This window comes from Leuciscus leuciscus (genome assembly GCF_965113295.1).
Source record: "Leuciscus leuciscus genome assembly, chromosome: 19".
Classification (NCBI taxonomy): Eukaryota; Metazoa; Chordata; class Actinopteri; order Cypriniformes; family Leuciscidae; genus Leuciscus; species Leuciscus leuciscus.
In genome coordinates this window covers 18839108-18859744 of record NC_138743.1, presented here as the reverse complement: position 1 = coordinate 18859744, position 20637 = coordinate 18839108, and the positions used below count along the sequence as shown (strand labels likewise).

At 38.5% G+C, this 20637-nt stretch overlaps 2 protein-coding genes across 3 annotated transcripts in view; one reads left to right on the top strand and one right to left on the bottom strand.

Annotated features, from left to right (window-relative positions):
- Positions 1-20637, top strand: part of kcnk3a (potassium channel, subfamily K, member 3a) — a 334357-nt gene that overhangs the window by 20746 nt on the left and 292974 nt on the right. Inside the window, exon 2 of one of the 2 annotated variants that reach the window (XR_014200076.1) lies at positions 100-1859. Coding sequence is in view for 1 of the 2 variants with exons in the window: in XM_082146720.1 (XP_082002846.1) it covers positions 100-974 (875 nt within the window). In the remaining variant the exon portion in view is untranslated. Of the gene's footprint in view, positions 1-99; positions 5856-20637 lie in introns of those variants that run through there. The other variant, XM_082146720.1, reaches the window with a different exon arrangement.
- The window catches only part of enpp1 (ectonucleotide pyrophosphatase/phosphodiesterase 1), a 275870-nt gene that overhangs the window by 92455 nt on the left and 162778 nt on the right, over positions 1-20637 (bottom strand). The gene's annotated exons all lie outside the window — the stretch shown is intronic.

Genomic DNA, 20637 nt, shown 5'->3' with positions numbered 1-20637 from the left:
TACAATGGAGTTCTGAAACAGAGAACAACGCCCTCCACATTAAAGTTGAAAATGTAAAGTTGATTCATACAAATTAATTATGTTTATTCTATTTTCTAGGATACGGTCATGCGGCTCCCAGCACGGATGGTGGGAAGGTGTTCTGCATGTTCTACGCACTCCTGGGGATCCCCCTTACCCTGGTGATGTTCCAAAGTCTGGGTGAACGCATCAACACCTTCGTCAAGTACCTGCTTCACCGTCTCAAAAAGTGTCTTGGCCTTCGGCACACTGAGGTCTCCATGGCTAACATGGTGTGCATTGGCTTAATATCCTGCATGAGCACGCTGTGTGTGGGAGCGGCGGCCTTCTCCCGCTACGAGGACTGGAGCTTCTTTCATGCGTACTATTACTGCTTCATAACACTCACCACCATTGGTTTTGGGGACTACGTGGCCCTGCAGAAGGATAATGCGTTACAAACCAACCCCCAGTATGTAGCGTTTAGCTTCATGTACATCCTCACGGGCCTTACGGTCATCGGCGCCTTCCTGAACCTGGTGGTTCTGCGTTTCATGACTATGAATGCCGAGGACGAACGCCGCGACGCCGAACAGCGCACGTTGCTGTCCCGCAGCAGAAAGACTGGTGGCGGCGGGGCCATGTCTGACCCACCGTCCTCATCTGGTGCGGCCCATGGGTCCGGGAAAGGGTTGTGTAACGTCTATGCCGAAGTGCTGCATTTCCAGTCCATGTGCTCTTGTCTCTGGTACAAAAGCCAGGAGAAGATGCGCTACTCAATTCCCATGATTATCTCTCACGATCTGTCCACTTCGGACACATACATGGAGCACAGCGAGATCTCCGACGCCCTCCACTCCAACGGCTGCGTGTGCAGTGCCTTGCAGGAGCACTCCGGCACCAGTTCAGTGTACACGGGCCTGCTCAGCCCAGCACATTACCAAAGACTCTCCAAACGCCGCAGCTCCATCTAGAGGGCTGGAGGATGTTTTGCATGTGAATCTCTTTCGCCTTACAAAACCAACCACTGTTATACTTGGGGTTGAAAAACCACTGCTTCTAAGCTGCTCGGATCCTCTGTCAGTCGAATAAATGTAATGTAGTGATAGACGGGGGAGGGCGGCCTGTCAGCAGGTGCTGCTTGAGGACCGGAGACATAGAAGCGTGCAATAAAAACAGGGTAAATGCCAGTATTTTTTTAAGTACTTTGAGGTTTTCGAGAAAAGGCAAGATGCAAACTGCCAGCTCTTCAGTGAGCTCAATGGTAAATGGAAACAAATGCTTGTCTTTTAACAACCAACAAGTCCCAAAGTGTCAGGATCTTCTGGTTTTCATTTGAATAGATACATCTTGTGATGCAACCATTTCAACAGTGAATACTTTATTATCTTTACAGGAGTAATTAAAACCAAATATATATATATAAAAAAAAACAATCATCTTAAATGAGAACTTAGCTAAATAATGAGTGCAGACCTTGGTCAGGGTGGCGCACTATTTACTTTCTTACAGGAATAGAATTCTACAGTGATGATGTATTTTTGTTGGCCAACCCAGAAGTTACCATCACACTGGTACCCTCAACAAAAACCCTTTTGGATTATTTCAGAAAATAAGCTCTGTGACCAACAAAAGTTTATGATTCTTAAACGTTTGGTTAAACTGAGAAAATCTTCACAAATCAAAGGAATAGTTCACCCAAAAATTAAATGATCCCATAATTTACTTACCCTCAAGCCATCCTAGGTTTCTTCTTTCAGCCAAAAAAAATATCCTGGCTCTTCCAAGCTTTATAATGGGAGTGAATACGTAGAGCCTGAGTTTTTGAAGCCCAAAAAACGCATCCATCCATCATAAAGGTAATCCATACAGCTCCAGGGGTTAATAAAGGCCTTCTGAAGTGAAGCCATGTAAAAGAATAAATAACTTTATAAACAATAATCACTTGCTTCCGGTAACGGCCGTACGTGAGTCTAGTTCCAGCGGAAAAGTGACCTCTGACCCGACACATGACGTATTTATGAACGCAGAAGCGCAGAGGATAGAGCAAAACAAGCATTGCAAGAAGCAAATTAGAAGTCTAAAATGAGAATATTTACAGAGAAATGTTGGAGGAGCTTGACTTTGCTGCCCAGCCCTGTTTGTTTGAACCGCGAGAGGCGTCTACTCTCACCTAAGCTTACGCTACTCCTACATCCTACGTCATGCATCGGGTCAGAGGTCACTCATCAGCCGGAACTAGACTCGCGTACGGCTGTTACCGGAAGCCAGTGATTATAATTTATAATGTGATAAATATAGATATTTTTCTTACAAAAACGCATCGCTTCGCTTCAGAAGGCCTTTATTAACCCCCTGGAGCCGTATGGATTACTTTTATGATGGATGGATGTGTTTTTTGGGGTTTCAAAACCTCAGGCTCTATGCACTCCCATTATAAAGCTTGAAAGAGCCAGGGTATGTTTTAATATAACTCCTTTTTAACATATACCAATGGATGGCTTAAGGGTGAGTAAATTATGGGATAATTTTTGGGGGAACTAACCTTTTTAGTATGACTTTACACTAATTCTGAAGCCTAAATAAAAGCCGGAAGTATAAAGCTGAGCGTATGCTATAAACAACCTACACCATGGTCACATGACTTCAACTTCACCACCATTAATCTTCTGACAAGTCTTTCAGTCTTCATTTAAAAATCTTTTCCCGGAAAGGTCAAGTTAAAGATAATTTGCAAGAGCGCGATTATAAACACGACGAGGCTTTGAAAGTGGACTAGTGAGTAGATGAGTTTACTTGTTTGCCGTGATGAAGTTTAATGTCCACGACAACCCCTTTAGTCCCAATTAGTGGAAAAAGCTTAAAAAAATTACAAGGCATGACCACTTATGAATTAAATGTATTTCATTTAATTGAATAAAGCATAAAAATAAAATATAATATAGCTGCAAGCAGCAGTAATGGGGTTCAAGCTTTAAGGCCTTTAAACACATGCGTAAAAAGGTATTACGTTTAATTTAGCAAGCATGTAACCACCTAGATCGAGAAGACTCATTTACAACCAATACAGACAATTTATTAGGAAACATATGTTTTAAAACCTTTTAACAGTTATCAAGGTTGAGCCAAAAACCTAGGACTAGTTCGCGAATGTAGGTTTTTGAAATAATCTCTGATATTTAACGAACGGTTCGATTGACAGCGGTGGTCCTAGAGGCAAAGTTGCTCAGAATTAGGAGTTCTACCATATTGTATGAATGCCGTGGGTATATCGTGTGATACACAATCCTTTGCGCACTTGAAAAACGCAAAGTTGAACCCTAAAAACCCATTGGATTCAGGATGATGTGCAAAAATGCTAATCCGTTTCCGGGTTTTAGCGTACAAAAATAAGTCATCCCTGCTGCACTCTATAAAAACAAGGCTGTGAGGGAGATGCGTATAGTGAGTTCAATGGATTGTATTGTTCTTTAACAACATACAATTGTTCGCTGATGAAATGTCTTTCGGAAAAAATCTAAACAACAACAACAAGAAAAACTTTTAGTTGACAAAAACTCCAAAACACAGTTGTTAGTTGAGATTACATGACCTTTATACAGCGCATGCCATTGTAAAGACTGTAATTCTTTCCCTCACAGCCTTGTTTTCTGCGTAAAATTTAATATGACGTCTAACCTGACTATGGTCTATTCGCTTTTGTTTTCTTCCACACTAAAACTCAAATTCACAGTGAATTGTACTGTTCATATATCCATGTGTTTTCTGTTTTTACATCTGCTATTATTTTAATGTATCACCAGGTTTGTTTGTCTGAATAATTATTTGTTTGCATTATTGTAGCTATAGTAACATCTATTTTTTATTATTATACTGGATTATATAATTACATAGGAATATATTGTACTTGCAGTTGCACTTTAGATGAAATCTATTAGTTCAGGGTTGTAGCCAGGAGTGCACAGATTATCTATTTACTTGTAATCCGAATGGACTTTTTCTTAAAACACATTCCTGTTCCTATTGTGCACAATTCATCACGTTGTTCCAAAGAAGAAGAAAAAAATGCTTGTTTTTGTTGTAATGTTTGATTAAAATGTAATAACTTGGTCTGCTTCTGAAACTATTCTTAAAAACCAAGTGTTTAAAAAACCCAACTGCCGAACAGGCATTAGGCATCGTTTTGGGCTACTGTTGTTGATAATCTTTCAATTTGCTGATTAAAATAAGCATTATAAAGGTTAGGTCAATAATAATGAACATAAGTTTGACCTTGACCTTTAGCCTCAGGCATTCTATAGTGTTCTGCTACCGAATGACCACTTGTACAATCAAACGTAATAGTACAATATGCTTATAACTTGGAAATGCATCATATTAAGGAAGTAATGGGTTGCAAACTGTTTTGTGTTGACTGTAATTGAACAGCAATAGTATATTTTTAATATATATTTGTTAGTACACAATTTTTAAACCTTGTATAATTACATCAGGTCTGAAGGTGTTGATATCTGAAAAATTTACTGAAATGTATATTTTTAACAACAGGTTTTATGTATATTTAGATATGTAAAACCGTATATTAGAGGGCACAAATGGACTCCCATTAAACTGCACTTTTAAAATCCAAAATACTAAATATAACATCTCTAATTTTTAGAAACTGGATATCTAATTGTGTAAGTGGAAACATCAGTGGCTTGTACTATACTAACATTGTACGCATTTGCAATTTTAGAGCAAATAATCAAAAGGTCGGCACTTTCCCTATAATGACCTTGAACTATCATCTCGGTTTCCTAATCCAAAACTCATGTCCAGTTCAGGATGTGATTAAGATTTAGATTTGGAAATACAAAGTGGAATAAAATGTGCATATAGATCACGTGGGCCTGTCATTTCTTAATCTAACTTACTTAGAAATGTCAAGTGTGCTTGTTGTTGCTACTTTTAGCACATAGGAAATATAATCAAAGCAATATGTCAGGAGAACATTTATAAATGTTTATTGTATTAACCTCTTAGTCTCACATAGTTACGTGCATACTATAATATCAATAAGGCATCTTTTGGTGCTTGTCACGTTTATAAGAACGAGTTTGACATTGTTTGCTGGGTGCCTTAGATCACTATTAATGTTTGTTCCTTAATGTACAAATTGCACATTGCATGATAGAATTGAGTGCAATACCCTTGATCCTGTGTGTTCTTTCTTACTTTGTAAATCAAAGAGCATCCCTGCTAATGTTACTCTACCTCAGAGGGTTGAGTCAGTGTGGGTTTTTCCCGTCTCCTTCATCTCCCTTCCCCTTTTTCCTGCAAAAAGGGGGAAAAAAAGCTGCCGCTTCTAAGCAAAGTTGTCAGTTCCAATCATCTTCATCCAAGTCTGTCTCTCTGTTTGGAAATGAAGCTGCATAATATGTCCACCTAGGGGCAAAGAAAGTGTTTGGCAAGTGGTTGGGCGGAGAGCACAAATAAAGCTGAGAAGTGTGTTTATGTGTGTCGAGACATAGAAATGTCAAAATTTCAGTTAAATAATCATTCATTCACTTTATCCTTTCTGCAGTTTCTGCAGTTGAAAGAAGGGAGAAGAAATTTAGATTTTAGAATACAGGAAGAAGTTTATGTTTATGAATTTTGCTTCATTGTAAAGAGTTGCAAGAATCTTATTATTAGCCTTCTATTCTCAAACGTTTCTTGCTGAATTGATTGTGTTCAAATGTTCATTTGAAATGGGCCTGTTAAATGCTATTCTTAAGGGATGTATTTTTAAATTTCCATAGTTATTGTATTTTGCGATCATAATAAACTGATGTCCCAGCCGTTTGTTCAATAAATATATGATGTTAACGATGTATTAAGATCTTCCTTTTGTTGATAAGTCACACATGTTTTTCTGATAATAAGTCAATTTCTGAATTTTAACAATCAACAGTTTAAGGGTACGTTTATATGACAAAGATGTACTAAAAACAGAGAAGTTTTTCCTTTACAGACGACCACGTTGTCAAAACGATCCCCGTTCACACTGATCCATGAAAACAATTAAAAATGCATTCTGCTGCCAGGCCAGTAGTTGGCGATGTCACTTTGTAAAGAAGCACTACGCACCTATAGACTGAACATGAATACGCATGTGCATGATGTAACCGTTTTCACAAATTTATGTTTTTGTAGCTGACATGGAGACGATAACGGTATCAGTTTAAAAAACTTGCACTTTGAAACCTGTTTTAAAAAAATTGTGTAAATGAACATCCAAAACGCTTACGTTTTCTGTTTTTAGTAGGAAATGGTGTTGTGTAAACAGCCCTTAAGTTTTTATAAAACCTGACGTCACTCCATGTACTTTTCACAGAATCCGCTCAGTTGCAGCACTCTTAAATCAACAACATTCAACAAGAATCAAGCAGATGAAAAAACAGCACTAGCTTTAGACACTGCAGAGACGTCACTGGAGACTCTTTATTTTGATTGAACTTTTTTGTGCTTTTAGTGCTTTCTACTCTGGGCTTATTCAATGCTAAGTTGTGCTACGTGTACTTGTACAATTTGCCCCCATGTTCTCCTAATTTCTATACCACTGGCAAAAATAATCATTATTTTCATATATGAATGCCACCAAGTCTTAATTATTAAGTAACAGCAGCGTCTCTGGGCACATGAACAGGTTGGTTGGACTTCATAACTTCCAATCACGAGCTTATATTACTTGCAATTGGGAGAAATAGTCAATATTGTGAGATATAAACTCACAATTGTGATAAATACAATCAGAATTGCAAGTTTAGGTCTCAAAATTCTGACTTATGTTTTACAGAATTGTGAGACCTAAACTTGCAATTCTGATTGTATTTATCACAATTGTGAGTTTATATCTCACAATTCTGACTATTTCTCCCAATTGCAAGTTTATATCTTACACCTCTAACTTTATTTCTCACAATTGCGTGTTCATATCTCATAATTCTTTATTTCTCGAAATTACAACTTTATCTCACAATTCTGACTTTTTTTCTCGAAATTGCAAGTTTATCTCACACTTCTAACTTTATTTCTCGCAATTGCAACTTTATCTCGCAATTATGACTTTATGACTCACAATTGTGACTTTTTATCTCTCACTTCTAACTTTATTTCTCGCAATTTTAGACTTTATCTCACAATTACAACTTTTTTCTCGCAATTGTAAGTTTATATCTCGCAATTCTTACTTTATTTCTTACAATTGCAAGTTTATGTCTCACACTTCTAACTTTATTTCTCGCAATTGCGTGTTCATATCTTGGAATTCTTTATTTCTCGAAATTGCAACTTTATCTCACAATTCTGACTTTTTTTTCTTGAAATTGCAACTTTATATCTCGCAATTCTTACTTTATTTCTCACAATTGCGACTTTTTATCTCTCACTTCTAACTTTATTTCTCGCAATTTTAGACTTTATCTCACAATTACTTTTTTCTCACAATTGTACGTTTATATCTTGCAATTCTTACTTTATTTCTTACAATTGCAAGTTTATATCTCACACTTCTTATTTTATTTCTCACAATTGCGACTTTTTATCTCACTCTTCTAACTTTATGTCTCACAATTCTTTTTTTATTTCTCACAATTGCAAGCTTATGTCTCGCAATTCTTTCATTTCTCACAATTGCGTGTTCATATCTCGTAATTCTATATTTCTCGCAATTGCGACTTTAACAATAATGACTTTTCTCGCAATTGCAAGTTTGTATCTCTCAATTCTTACTTTATTTCTCACAATTGTGACTTTTTATCTCACACTTCTAACTTTATTTCTTACAATTGCAAGTTAATATCTCACACTTCTAACTTTATTTCTCACAATTGCGTGTTCATATCTCTCAATTCTTTCTTTATTTCTCACAATTGCAACTCATCTCACACTTCTAACTTTTTTTCTCGCAATTGCAACTTTATATCTCACAATTGCGAGTTCATCTCACATAATTCTGACTTTTTTCTTTCAATTGCGACTTTTAATCTCACAATCCTGACTTTTTGTCTTCAATTACAAGTTTATATCTTGCAATTCTGACTTTATAACTTTGCAGTTATGAGTTCTGAGAAATAAAATTAGAATCGCAAAAGATAACACAATTCTGACTTCTTAAAATGCAATTGCGAGTTTATTTCTCACAATTCTGACAATTTCTCTGAATTGTGAATTTTTATCTTATAATTCTGACTTTTTTCTCTCACAATTGAGTTTATTTCTGCAATTCTAAGTTTTTGTTCTGAAAATTGTGAGAAAAAAGTCAGAATTGTGTCATAAAAGGTCACAATTACTTCCATAGAAAAGAAATTAGAACACCTCTTCGTAAAACAAAAATGTGTTGCATTGATGGCATGTGAATGTTCTTGCAGGTCTGAACAGTACGCATTAACAGACATTCATTCAAATTAAAATGTTTACCGCACCAAACATGTTTTGATAGTGATACATTCTCAAGTGTGTTATATAAATGAATTTAAATGACATACACATAGTTTTATTAGAAGTAACAGTATTTTAATAGTTTAACAGCCAATGAACCTTCTAAGTGTACGTTCACACAGAATGTTTTTGCATTCCACAGCACTGACGTGTTTGACCTTTGCAGCTTGCGCATAAGATGCACATACAGACTGACTTGTTGACAATGCAAGATGATTAACAACACACAAATGATGTTGAATAATGTAGCCTTATATGGAAAATCTGTAGCCATCATATCGTGCAAGACTGCAAGTATAACAATAATGTAACACAAAAAATATTTAATATGACTGTTATCAGCTTGTGCTGATTTAACATTTATTTTGAAAAAATGTTAGTCATGCAAAATCTCAAACCCTTTTTTTTTTTGCAAAGAGAGAAGAATTTGAACGAGAGGGAGAGCGTGAGGATTTGTGGGATGATTAAATAATACAAACACAGCTCACACAGCTGCGACATTCCTCTGTCACGTGAGGGACTCTGAGAGCCTCTTATATGTCTCTAACTTCAGCTTCTATCAGCATCAAAAGCACGACTCTCTTTCCATGTCAGCTGAGATTAGATGCCCTCACGTTTCAGAACAGGACAAATCTAGGCTCTGAAATTAAGCAGGCATTAAAAAATAACAAGACTGTCGCCGAGTTTATGATTTATTGAGGAGGCAGACAATGTGTAATAAATGATAAATTATGAGTTCAGTGAGGATTTTATAACCTTTTCACATCATTAATGCTCTGCCAACTTTTAAGCGCAGTGTAATTCACACATGACAGAAGCTAAACCCAAAATCAAATATAGATACATAAACACTGATTAAATAGGAATGCATCTAAATGGCATAGTTAACAAAAAAAAATTCCAGCGCCTTAGACATCCTTTATTTATTCATATTTTGCTCAATTATACATTTGTTGACCATTTCACAATGTAAGTGTTTCTTGTGATGTTTGTGCCGGAGCCCTGCGGCCTCTGGAGTCCTTGGCTCAGACTGTTACGTAACGCTGCCGACTGCACTTTTACTGATGTTTCAGCATGTGCTCCGGGATCACTTTGCACTTGCCTGTTCATGCTTTCTACATCACTTCCTGTGCAAAGAGACAAATACAAAAAAACCTATTCAGCTTAAACATATCAGAAAAAGATATTTAATGACTGCAAAAAGCATGCCAATAATAATTGAATTAAGCTAATTAATCATTCATTAAACTTTTGCTTAGAACACTTTTCATTCAATTATCATTGTGTTTATTCTTATTTTTCTTAGTGGACAAATTGTGAATGCGTCACGTGTTTGTTCTGTTTTGTTCAGTTGTCCTGGTCTGGTCTGGTCTGTTCTGTTCTGTCATTTGCTTCTAGTTTGTTAATCAGTCCCGTTTTCCTCTGTTCCCTGTCTATTGGTTACCATTCATTTATTATTCTGTTCAGGTTTGTTTAGTTAGTTACTACCTTTGTTTTGCTCCTTATACCTCATATTCTCTGTTCGGTGTTGTCTTTATGTGTGTGTTCATGCAAGTTTGGATTCCCCTGTGCTTTCCTGCATTTTGGTTTTCCTTATTAAAGACTTTGTATCAGCAGTTCCTTGTGTTGTGTGGACACCAGAACCCTGCCAGAATGGCAATAATAATAATGATTATTTATTCATTAAACCTAGACATTTTCTTTTATTTATTAGTTTATTTATTCTTAGTGCTGAAATATTAAATGGCAATACATTTATGAGCTAAATAAATAGTTAATAATAATAATTATTATTATTATTATAAGGTATAAACTATATATTTAACTCATATTTTATTCATTATATATTTCATTTAAAACATTTCATTTAATTCAATTAGCATTTTATTCCATTAATACAAATAATAAAGTCCTTATTTTTTTATTCAATTATTATTTAAATTTGTTCTTAGTGGGCAAATTGTGAATGCCAATAATAATAATAATTATTATTATTATTATCTTATGTATTTGTTTGTTTGTTTGTTTATTCTTAGCTTTAGATTTATAAACTATTTATTTAGCTCATAAATTATTCATAAAATATTTCCTTTAAAACATTTTATTTCATTTATCATTTAAGTTAGTTAATGAATCAAATAATAATAATAATTAGCTCATTTTTTTTCAATCATTAAGTTGTCATTAATTATGACCGCCGCTAGCGTAGCTAGCCGGTCATATAGGGATTGTCAAAGTTTTTTTTTTTTTTTTTTTGTCACCTTACTGAATTTTTCGTCAACGATACCAGGGACACCGAAGCACCGGGGAACATGAAATTTGGTGGGCATGTAGCCCCACTAGACTTCTAAGGAAAAATTTCGTTTGGTCCCCGGGGGCCACTCCCCCCCCGCGCTGGGCCCCCCCAAACCCCCAAAAATGCAGTTTTTCCTAAATAACTACCTGAACCGTGGCACCGAGGATGAAGACATTTTTATGGTATGTTGGTCTACTAGACTTTTACGGAAAAATTTCGTTTGGTCCCTGGGGGCCACTTCCCCCCCCGCGCTGGGGCCCCCTTAAATTTTTCGTCAACGATACCAGGGACACCGAAACACCGGGGAACATGAAATTTGGTGGGCATGTAGCCCCACTAGACTTCTAAGGAAAAATTTCGTTTGGTCCCCGGGGGCCACTCCCCCCCCGCGCTGGGCCCCCCCAAACCCCCAAAAATGCAGTTTTTCCTAAATAACTACCTGAACCGTGGCACCGAGGATGAAGAAATTTTTATGGTATGTTGGTCTACTAGACTTTTACGGAAAAAATTCGTTTGGTCCGCGGGGGCCACTTCCCCCCCCGCGCTGGGGCCCCCGTAAATTTTTCGTCAACGATACCAGGGACACCGAAACACCGGGGAACATGAAATTTGGTGGGCATGTAGCCCCACTAGACTTCTAAGGAAAAATTTCGTTTGGTCCCCGGGGGCCACTCCACCCCCGCGCTGGGCCCCCCCAAACCCAAAAAAATGCAGTTTTTCCTAAATAACTACCTGAACCGTGGCACCGAGGATGAAGACATTTTTATGGTATGTTGGTCTACTAGACTTTTACGGAAAAATTTCGTTTGGTCCCCGGGGGCCACTTCCCCCCCCGCGCTGGGGCCCCCTTAAATTTTTCGTCAACGATACCAGGGACACCGAAACACCGGGGAACATGAAATTTGGTGGGCATGTAGCCCCACTAGACTTCTAAGGAAAAATTTCGTTTGGTCCCCGGGGGCCACTCCCCCCCCGCGCTGGGCCCCCCCAAACCCAAAAAAATGCAGTTTTTCCTAAATAACTACCTGAACCGTGGCACCGAGGATGAAGACATTTTTATGGTATGTTGGTCTACTAGACTTTTACGGAAACATTTCGTTTGGTCCCCGGGGCCACTTCCCCCCCCGCGCTGGGGCCCCCGTAAATTTTTCGTCAACGATACCAGGGACACCGAAGCACCGGGGAACATGAAATTTGGTGGGCATGTAGCCCCACTAGACTTCTACGGAAAAATTTCGTTTGGTCCCCGGGGGCCACTCCCCCCCCGCGCTGGGCCCCCCCAAACCCAAAAAAATGCAGTTTTTCCTAAATAACTACCTGAACCGTGGCACCGAGGATGAAGAAATTTTTATGGTATGTTCGTCTACTAGACTTTTACGGAAAAATTTCGTTTGGTCCCCGGGGGCCACTCCCCCCTCCCCGCGCTGGGGCCCCCGTAAATTTTTCGTCAACGATACCAGGGACACCGAAGCACCGGGGAACATGAAATTTGGTTGGCATGTAGCCCCACTACACTTCTACGGAAAAATTGCGTTTGGTCCCCGGGGGCCACTCCCCCCCCGCGCTGGGCCCCCCCGAACCCCAAAAAATGCAGTTTTTCCTAAATAACTACCTGAACCGTGGCACCGAGGATGAAGAAATTTTTATGGTATGTTGGTCTACTAGACTTTTACGGAAAAATTTCGTTTGGTCCCCGGGGGCCACTTCCCCCCCCTGCGCTGGGGCCCCCGTAAATTTTTCGTCAACGATACCAGGGACACCGAAACACCGGGGAACATGAAATTTGGTGGGCATGTAGCCCCACTAGACTTCTACGGAAAAATTTCGTTTGGTCCCCGGGGGCCACTTCCCCCCCCGCGCCAATTTCATCCATGGGGGGGTATAAAATAAATTCATTTATGTGCACATTTAGTGACTGTACACTCATCGGCCTGTAGATGGTGCTGTTGAGCGAAGGGTTGCTGGTTTAGGATGATACTGTCACACACACACATGCAGGAATACAAACAAACGCAAGCATGCACACACACTGACATCCACACGCACAGACACACACCCATACACACACATACAAATCCACATGCACAGACACACACACACACAAACACACACGCGCACACATGTACGCACACATACATACACGCACAGACACACACACACACACACACAGACACACACATACACAAATACACACACATACACACACACACACACACACACACACACACACACACAGACAGACATGCACATACTATTACTTTTTTTAGGTATATACATAAACACGCAATACAGCCAAATTACTCCACGTCATTTATTTTTGTGGAAAGCCAGTGCAGGCCTGAGCGGCGGTCATATTTTGTACCGCGATGCGGTACATCTAGTTATCATTAAAGTTTTCCTTTTAAGCAATTGTTTACATTCAATTATTATTATGACCGCCGCTAGCATAGCTAGCCGGTCATATAGGGATTGTCAAAGTTTTTTTTTTTTTTTGTCACCTTACTGAATTTTTCGTCAACGATACCAGGGACACCGAAGCACCGGGGAACATGAAATTTGGTGGGCATGTAGCCCCACTAGACTTCTAAGGAAAAATTTCGTTTGGTCCCCGGGGGCCACTCCCCCCCCGCGCTGGGCCCCCCCAAACCCCCAAAAATGCAGTTTTTCCTAAATAACTACCTGAACCGTGGCACCGAGGATGAAGACATTTTTATGGTATGTTGGTCTACTAGACTTTTACGGAAAAATTTCGTTTGGTCCCTGGGGGCCACTTCCCCCCCCGCGCTGGGGCCCCCTTAAATTTTTCGTCAACGATACCAGGGACACCGAAACACCGGGGAACATGAAATTTGGTGGGCATGTAGCCCCACTAGACTTCTAAGGAAAAATTTCGTTTGGTCCCCGGGGGCCACTCCCCCCCCGCGCTGGGCCCCCCCAAACCCAAAAAAATGCAGTTTTTCCTAAATAACTACCTGAACCGTGGCACCGAGGATGAAGAAATTTTTATCGTATGTTGGTCTACTAGACTTTTACGGAAAAATTTCGTTTGGTCCCCGGGGGCCACTTCCCCCCCCGCGCTAGGGCCCCCTTAAATTTTTCGTCAACGATACCAGGGACACCGAAACACCGGGGAACATGAAATTTGGTGGGCATGTAGCCCCACTAGACTTCTAAGGAAAAATTTCGTTTGGTCCCCGGGGGCCACTCCCCCCCCGCGCTGGGCCCCCCCAAACCCAAAAAAATGCAGTTTTTCCTAAATAACTACCTGAACCGTGGCACCGAGGATGAAGAAATTTTTGTGGTATGTTGGTCTACTAGACTTTTACGGAAAAATTTCATTTGGTCCCCGGGGGCCACTTCCCCCCCCCGCGCTGGGGCCCCCGTAAATTTTTCGTCAACGATACCAGGGACACCGAAGCACCGGGGAACATGAAATTTGGTGGGCATGTAGCCCCACTAGACTTCTACGGAAAAATTTTGTTTGGTCCCCGGGGGCCACTCCAAACCCCAAAAAAATTCAGTTTTTCCTAAATAACTACCTGAACCGTGGCACCGAGGATGAAGAAATTTTTATGGCACATCAACCTAGCCCATAATCACTCATTTGTGATTTGCGCCCCTCCCATAAAAAATGAAAATGCAATATTATTCTGCTTTAATCGCCCCTATCTTCAGTGGAGATGTTCAGAACTGCACCATATTTCATGTGTATGATTAACTTGACAACCTCTGGGGGTATCCTCTGCTAAGTTTTGAAGAATTTCATCCATGGGGGGGTATAAAATAAATTCATTTATGTGCACATTTAGTGACTGTACACTCATCGGCCTGTAGATGGTGCTGTTGAGCGAAGGGTTGCTGGTTTAGGATGATACTGTCACACACACACATGCAGGAATACAAACAAACGCAAGCATGCACACACACTGACATCCACACGCACAGACACACACCCATACACACACATACAAATCCACATGCACAGACACACACACAAACACACACGCGCACACATGTACGCACACATACATACACGCACAGACACACACACACACACAGACACACACATACACAAATACACACACATACACACACACACACACACACACACACACACACACACACACACACACACACACACACACACACACACACACACACACACACACACACACACACAGACATGCACATACTATTACTTTTTTTAGGTATATACATAAACACGCAATACAGCCAAATTACTCCACGTCATTTATTTTTGTGGAAAGCCAGTGCAGGCCTGAGCGGCGGTCATATTTTGTACCGCGATGCGGTACATCTAGTTTTTCTCAGTGGTCAAAAATTTAATGCCAATAATAATAATGATTTTTATTTTTATATTTATTCAGCTAAAAAATTATTCATAAATTATTTCCTTTAAAACATTTCATTTATCATTTGATTTAATAATAATTATCTCATTAATTTTCAATCATTAAGTTTTCATTAATTATCATTAAACTTATCCTTTTAAGCAATTGTTTACATCCAATTATTATTATTTTTCTTAGTGGTCAAATATTAAATGCCAATAATAATAATAATAATAAAAGTATCAACTATTGATTTAGCTCACAAAGTATTCATTAAACTTTCCTTTACAAGAGAATAATGGGCAAGTGTGACCAATCAATTCAATTTATAATTCGTTCAATTATTTATGTCCTCTCATTTATGGACATTTGATGCAATTGCGCATTTCAAAGTGGTTATATTTACCAAAACTACCAGCCCAAGCTCCTGTTTTACCAAAATCACAAACATACAGAAATATGATTGACAGATCAGGTGTCATGGTCAAATACACATTAGTTAACAAAGGCATTGTTCTTCAAATGACAAGGACCTGCTTCATCATGAGGCTCACCATGTTCCTGAATCAACATCCTTTGTTATTTCTGGAACGCTCTGAAATCCCAATCACTGCCATGAGATTTTAGAATTAGTTAATGACTGAAATCAACAGAAGGCGCAGCAGGTGTGGTGCTTATAAACCCACGGATACTTTAGGGGATCATTTCCAAAAGCGCATTTTAATCTCATATAAGGAAATCTTCAAGTGACAGTCTCTCCTTCCAATCGCCCATTTTAACTGCAGCTTCGGGACTGTCCGTACAAACACGATTTATGGCACTATTAAAAGACCATGCAAAAAAGTCAAGCAGTACAAATACATAAATAGACTGCAGTGAAAAAGAGATAAAGAGAGAGACGATAACTCATGGTTAGCACTAAAAGAAGCTCCTACGTGTATAGCCTTCCAAATGAAGTCAGCAAATAAAGACTTGTTTAATTGTAATTTCCAAAACATGTCTTATTTGACGTTAGGATACCATAGGACTAAGCGGTTAATCAGCATTACAAGCAGTCCAGCTGGATTTTATGACTTTTTATTACAAACAAAGCTTGATGAAGCATTGAAATATCCTCTCATCTCATTTGCTTTTGCGTCAGTGGTCTAAAGCGAAAGGTTAATTGAAAGCAATGGGGTTTCGGAGAGCATCAATATAGCAACTCTGAGGGGAATGTCTGACGTCTGTGGACTCACAGGGGTCCTGACTGTCCTTCAGACTGAGAAGAAGATCCCTGCTAATTATACTATATATGGCACTATAATATACTATACAATATACTTTGATAATATTATAAAATGGGCAAATTAAATGACATGTAATTTTTCTATCCAAAGAGAAAAATGACCGTTTTATATATTGGACATGATCAAGACGATCTGCTGAAGTTCAAACTGAGCATCAGAATGGGGAAGAAAGGAGATTTAAGTGACTCTGAATGTCTCATGGTTGTTGGTGCCAGACGGGCTGGTCCGAGTATTTGCTGATCTACTGAGATTTTCATGCACAACCATCTCTCGGGTTTACAGAGAATGGTCAGAAAAAGAGTAAACATCCAGTGAGCAGCAGTTCTGCTGGTGAAAATGCCTTGTTGATGTCAGAGGTCAGAGGTGAACGGCCAGACTGGTTTGAGCTGATAGAAAGGCAACAGTAACTCAAATAATATCACTCAGTCTGCAGAAGAGCATCTCTGAACACACAACACTTGAAGCAGAGCTACAGCATCAGAAGACACACCAGTGACACTCATGTCACCTAAGAACAGAAACTGAGGCTATAATTCAGATGGATTCGCCAAAACTGGACAATAGAAGATTGGAAAAACGTTGCCTGTTCTGATGAGTCTTGATTTTTGCTGTTACATTCAGATGGTCGGGTCAGAATTTGGCGAAAACATTCTACCTGAGTATTGTTGCAGACCATGTCCATCCCTCTATGACCACAGTTCACCAATCCTGCGATGGCTACTTCCAGCAGGATAACACACGTTACCTAGCTGAAATCATCTCAAACTGGTTTCTTGAACATGACAATATGTTAACTATACTCAAATGGCCTCCACAGTAAAAATAAGTTCATGTTTCTCAAATAGTCTCCACAATCTCCAGATCTCAGTCCAATAAAGCTCCTTTGGGATGTGGAGGAACGGGAGATTCACATCATGGATGTGCAGCCAACAAATCTGCAGCATCAGTGTGATGTGATCATGTCAATATGAACCAACATCTCTGAGGAATGTTTCCAGCACATTGTTGAATGACATGAAGAATTAAGGCAGTTCTGAAGGCAAAAAGGCGTCCAACCCCGGTACTAGCACGGTGTATCTAATAAAGGCCTGGTTTCACAGACAGGGCTTAGAATAAGTCAGGATTAGACCTTAGTTCAATTAGGACATTTAAGTAGCTTTTATAAACATGCCTTAGAAAAAAACATGACTGATGTGCATCTTGATACAAAACAATCGGCTCTGACATACTTTAAGTCATTTGTCATTGTCAGTGCAAGTTAGTTAAAACAGCTCAAACATGCATTTTAGTCTGAGACTAGTTTAAGCCTTGTCTGTGAAACCAGGGGTTACTTGGAATAATATTTTAAACAAGTAAAATGTGGAAATTGTGTTATTGTCCACATTATGACCCATGAAACACAGAAATGTATTTTGGAAGGACTCTTTTTTTTGGCAATCTCTTGAGAATATTTTGACACTCAGGACCCCCAAAGGAGATAAATAATTTTTTTTTTTAGGTATGTACATTTTTAATGAACACATGTTTTTAATTTGATGGTAGTTTTTCAGTTCTATAGTGAATAATAATCACAAATAATAATAATGAACAAAAATCAGATTTTGCTACATTAACTATATATATATATATATAAACACTTCAAAATTAATTTAAAAAAGAGTCAGGATAGAATAAGACATTGACATGTCCTGCTGTGCAACATGACAAAAATAGTCATTGTGGAGAATCATCCACACAACTGGCTACCATGAGGTGACCTTTAGAGTTGATGTGTTTTTGAGGCAGTTTGTGTCACTGTTACAGTCTCTCGAGTGTGAAAAACTAGGGCCCTGAAACTGCAGTTTCCAGAATTGCAGGAATATAGTATTGAGAGTGAGCGCTGCACTCAACTCAGAGCTGCAGTGGATTACTATTATTTTATTTTGGTGTTGTTTTAAGTGTTGTTTCTGAAACTGGTAGTACATTTATCAGAGATGGTCTTAAAGAGGCTTTGCTATGACTGTCCCTTCATTTGAACATACACGAGAAGGTCTGGGACGCCACCTTCTGGACAATTATAGATAACACACATCTGGAGATACATGTCTTTACAGAGACTCTACACTGGGTAAACATGGAGGAATGAGAAATGTCACTACCACAGATCATATGAAGTGATTAGACATATTGCTTATGCAATTTGAACATGTTCTCAAGTGATTTTAGACAAAATATTGTCTGATGTTTGTGATGTATTCATGCGATTTTTCTATTTTAAACTAATTTCAGTTCTTTAAAAAATGAGGCATGTTTTGTGTTCTGGGAAAGTCAGCTATGTTTCAGAATCATGAAGGACATACACACTCATTCATTATCAAATTAAGGTGACAGACTCCTATTTCAAAAAGCAGAGAAACTCCATGCAATCTCAGAAAAAAAAAAAGGTACAAAATCTGTCACTGGGGCGGTATCTTTTCATAAGGTACTGTACACTTTTGTACCTAAAGTGTGCATATTAGTGATACCTTGTACCTAAGTTTAGAGGTACATATTAGTACCTAAAAAGAACAAAAGTGTACCTTTTTAAAAGGTACTGCCCCAGTGGTAGATTTTATACCTTCTTTTCTGAGAGTGTGTAAAAGACACTATTTTTTAATTGTAAATGTCTATTTTTTTTTTTTTTTTATAATTTTTTGTTGCACATTTTGTAATCTGGTACACCACATCTCTTATTTTTCAGTCATTTTGATTTTCATGGCAAAGCATTAATGCAGCATCTATTTGTGCAGAAACAAAACAAATAAATAAGGTAATCTGAATACTTGTAAAAAAGAATGGTTATCACTTTTTATATAGCTATTAAGGAGTAGTTCACTTTAAAATGAAAATTATGATTTACTCACCCTCAAGCCATCCTATGGTGTATATGACTATGACGAATACAATCTGAGTTATATTAATAAGCACCCTGATGCTTCCGAGCTTGATAATGGCAGTGAATTGTAACCATCAGTTTGAAGCTCATAAAAGTGCATCCATCCATGATAAAAGTGCTCCACACGGCTCCGGGGGGTTAATAAAGGCCTTCTGAAGTGAAGCCATGAGTTTGTGTAAGAAAAATATTCATATTTAACACGTTACAAAGTAAAATTCTAGCTTGCGGCCATAAGCAGTCTACTTGCGCCTAACTTAGCGCAACTTACGCAACTTGTGACGTAGGAAGCAGTGTAGTGCGTCATGGCGTAGCGTAAATATCAGCAGTACGTCGCATTACTTGGATAAGTTGCACTTTAGACTTAAGTGGAATCCGTATGTTCGTTTGGCCGGAAGCTAGTTATTTTACTTTATAAAGTTTTAAATATGAATATTTCTCTTACACAAACTCATCGCTTCGCTTCAGAAGGCCTTTATTAACCCTCCAGAGCCGTGTGGAGCACTTTTATGATGGATATGCACTTTTATGATGGATAGATGCACTTTTATGGACTTCAAAACAGAAACCGGCCATTCACTGCCATTATAAAGCTTGGAAGAGCCAGGGCATTTTTTAATATAACTCAGATTGTATTCGTCTGAAAGAAGAATGTCATATACACCTAGGATGGCTTGAGGGTGAGTAAATCATGGGCTAATTTTCATTTTAAAGTGAGCAACTCCTTTAAGATACGGTTAGGGTTTGCAAGATTGATCAAGACATGGAAACAAATCAGAGAAAGTTGTCTTCTAATATTAGAACTGCAGCCATTACTTTTGTCCATCAAATTAGCTTTAAATGCAACTTTAAGCTTCCTTCTGTCTCTCTTTATCCATACCCGTTTCCATCAATAATGAGTTTTTTTTTATCCATCTAAGACTCTTTTAAATGGTCATTTTCAACACAGTCTTTAAACATAATAGTATTACAATTGTTAATCCAAATAATGTCTATTTTATATGTGATAGAAAACATTCACAATATATTGAAAAAATCTGATTTAAGTTCAACAATATATATCAAATTAAACAAATGAACGGCTCGTCATCAGAGGATTTAATTAAACAAATGAACGGCTCGTCATCAGAGGATTTAATTAAACAAATGAACTGCTCGTCATCAGAGGATGACATTTATCGTGTTATATTTGTGATTAATTCATCTCTCGCTGCTAACTGACCTTTATTTCAAAGTCTCCATGATTAAAGCAGCTCACCGCTTCCATCATCCATCATGACAATAACTTCCCAGATCATTAAAAGTGCCAGTCGCTTCCAGTCAGTGCAT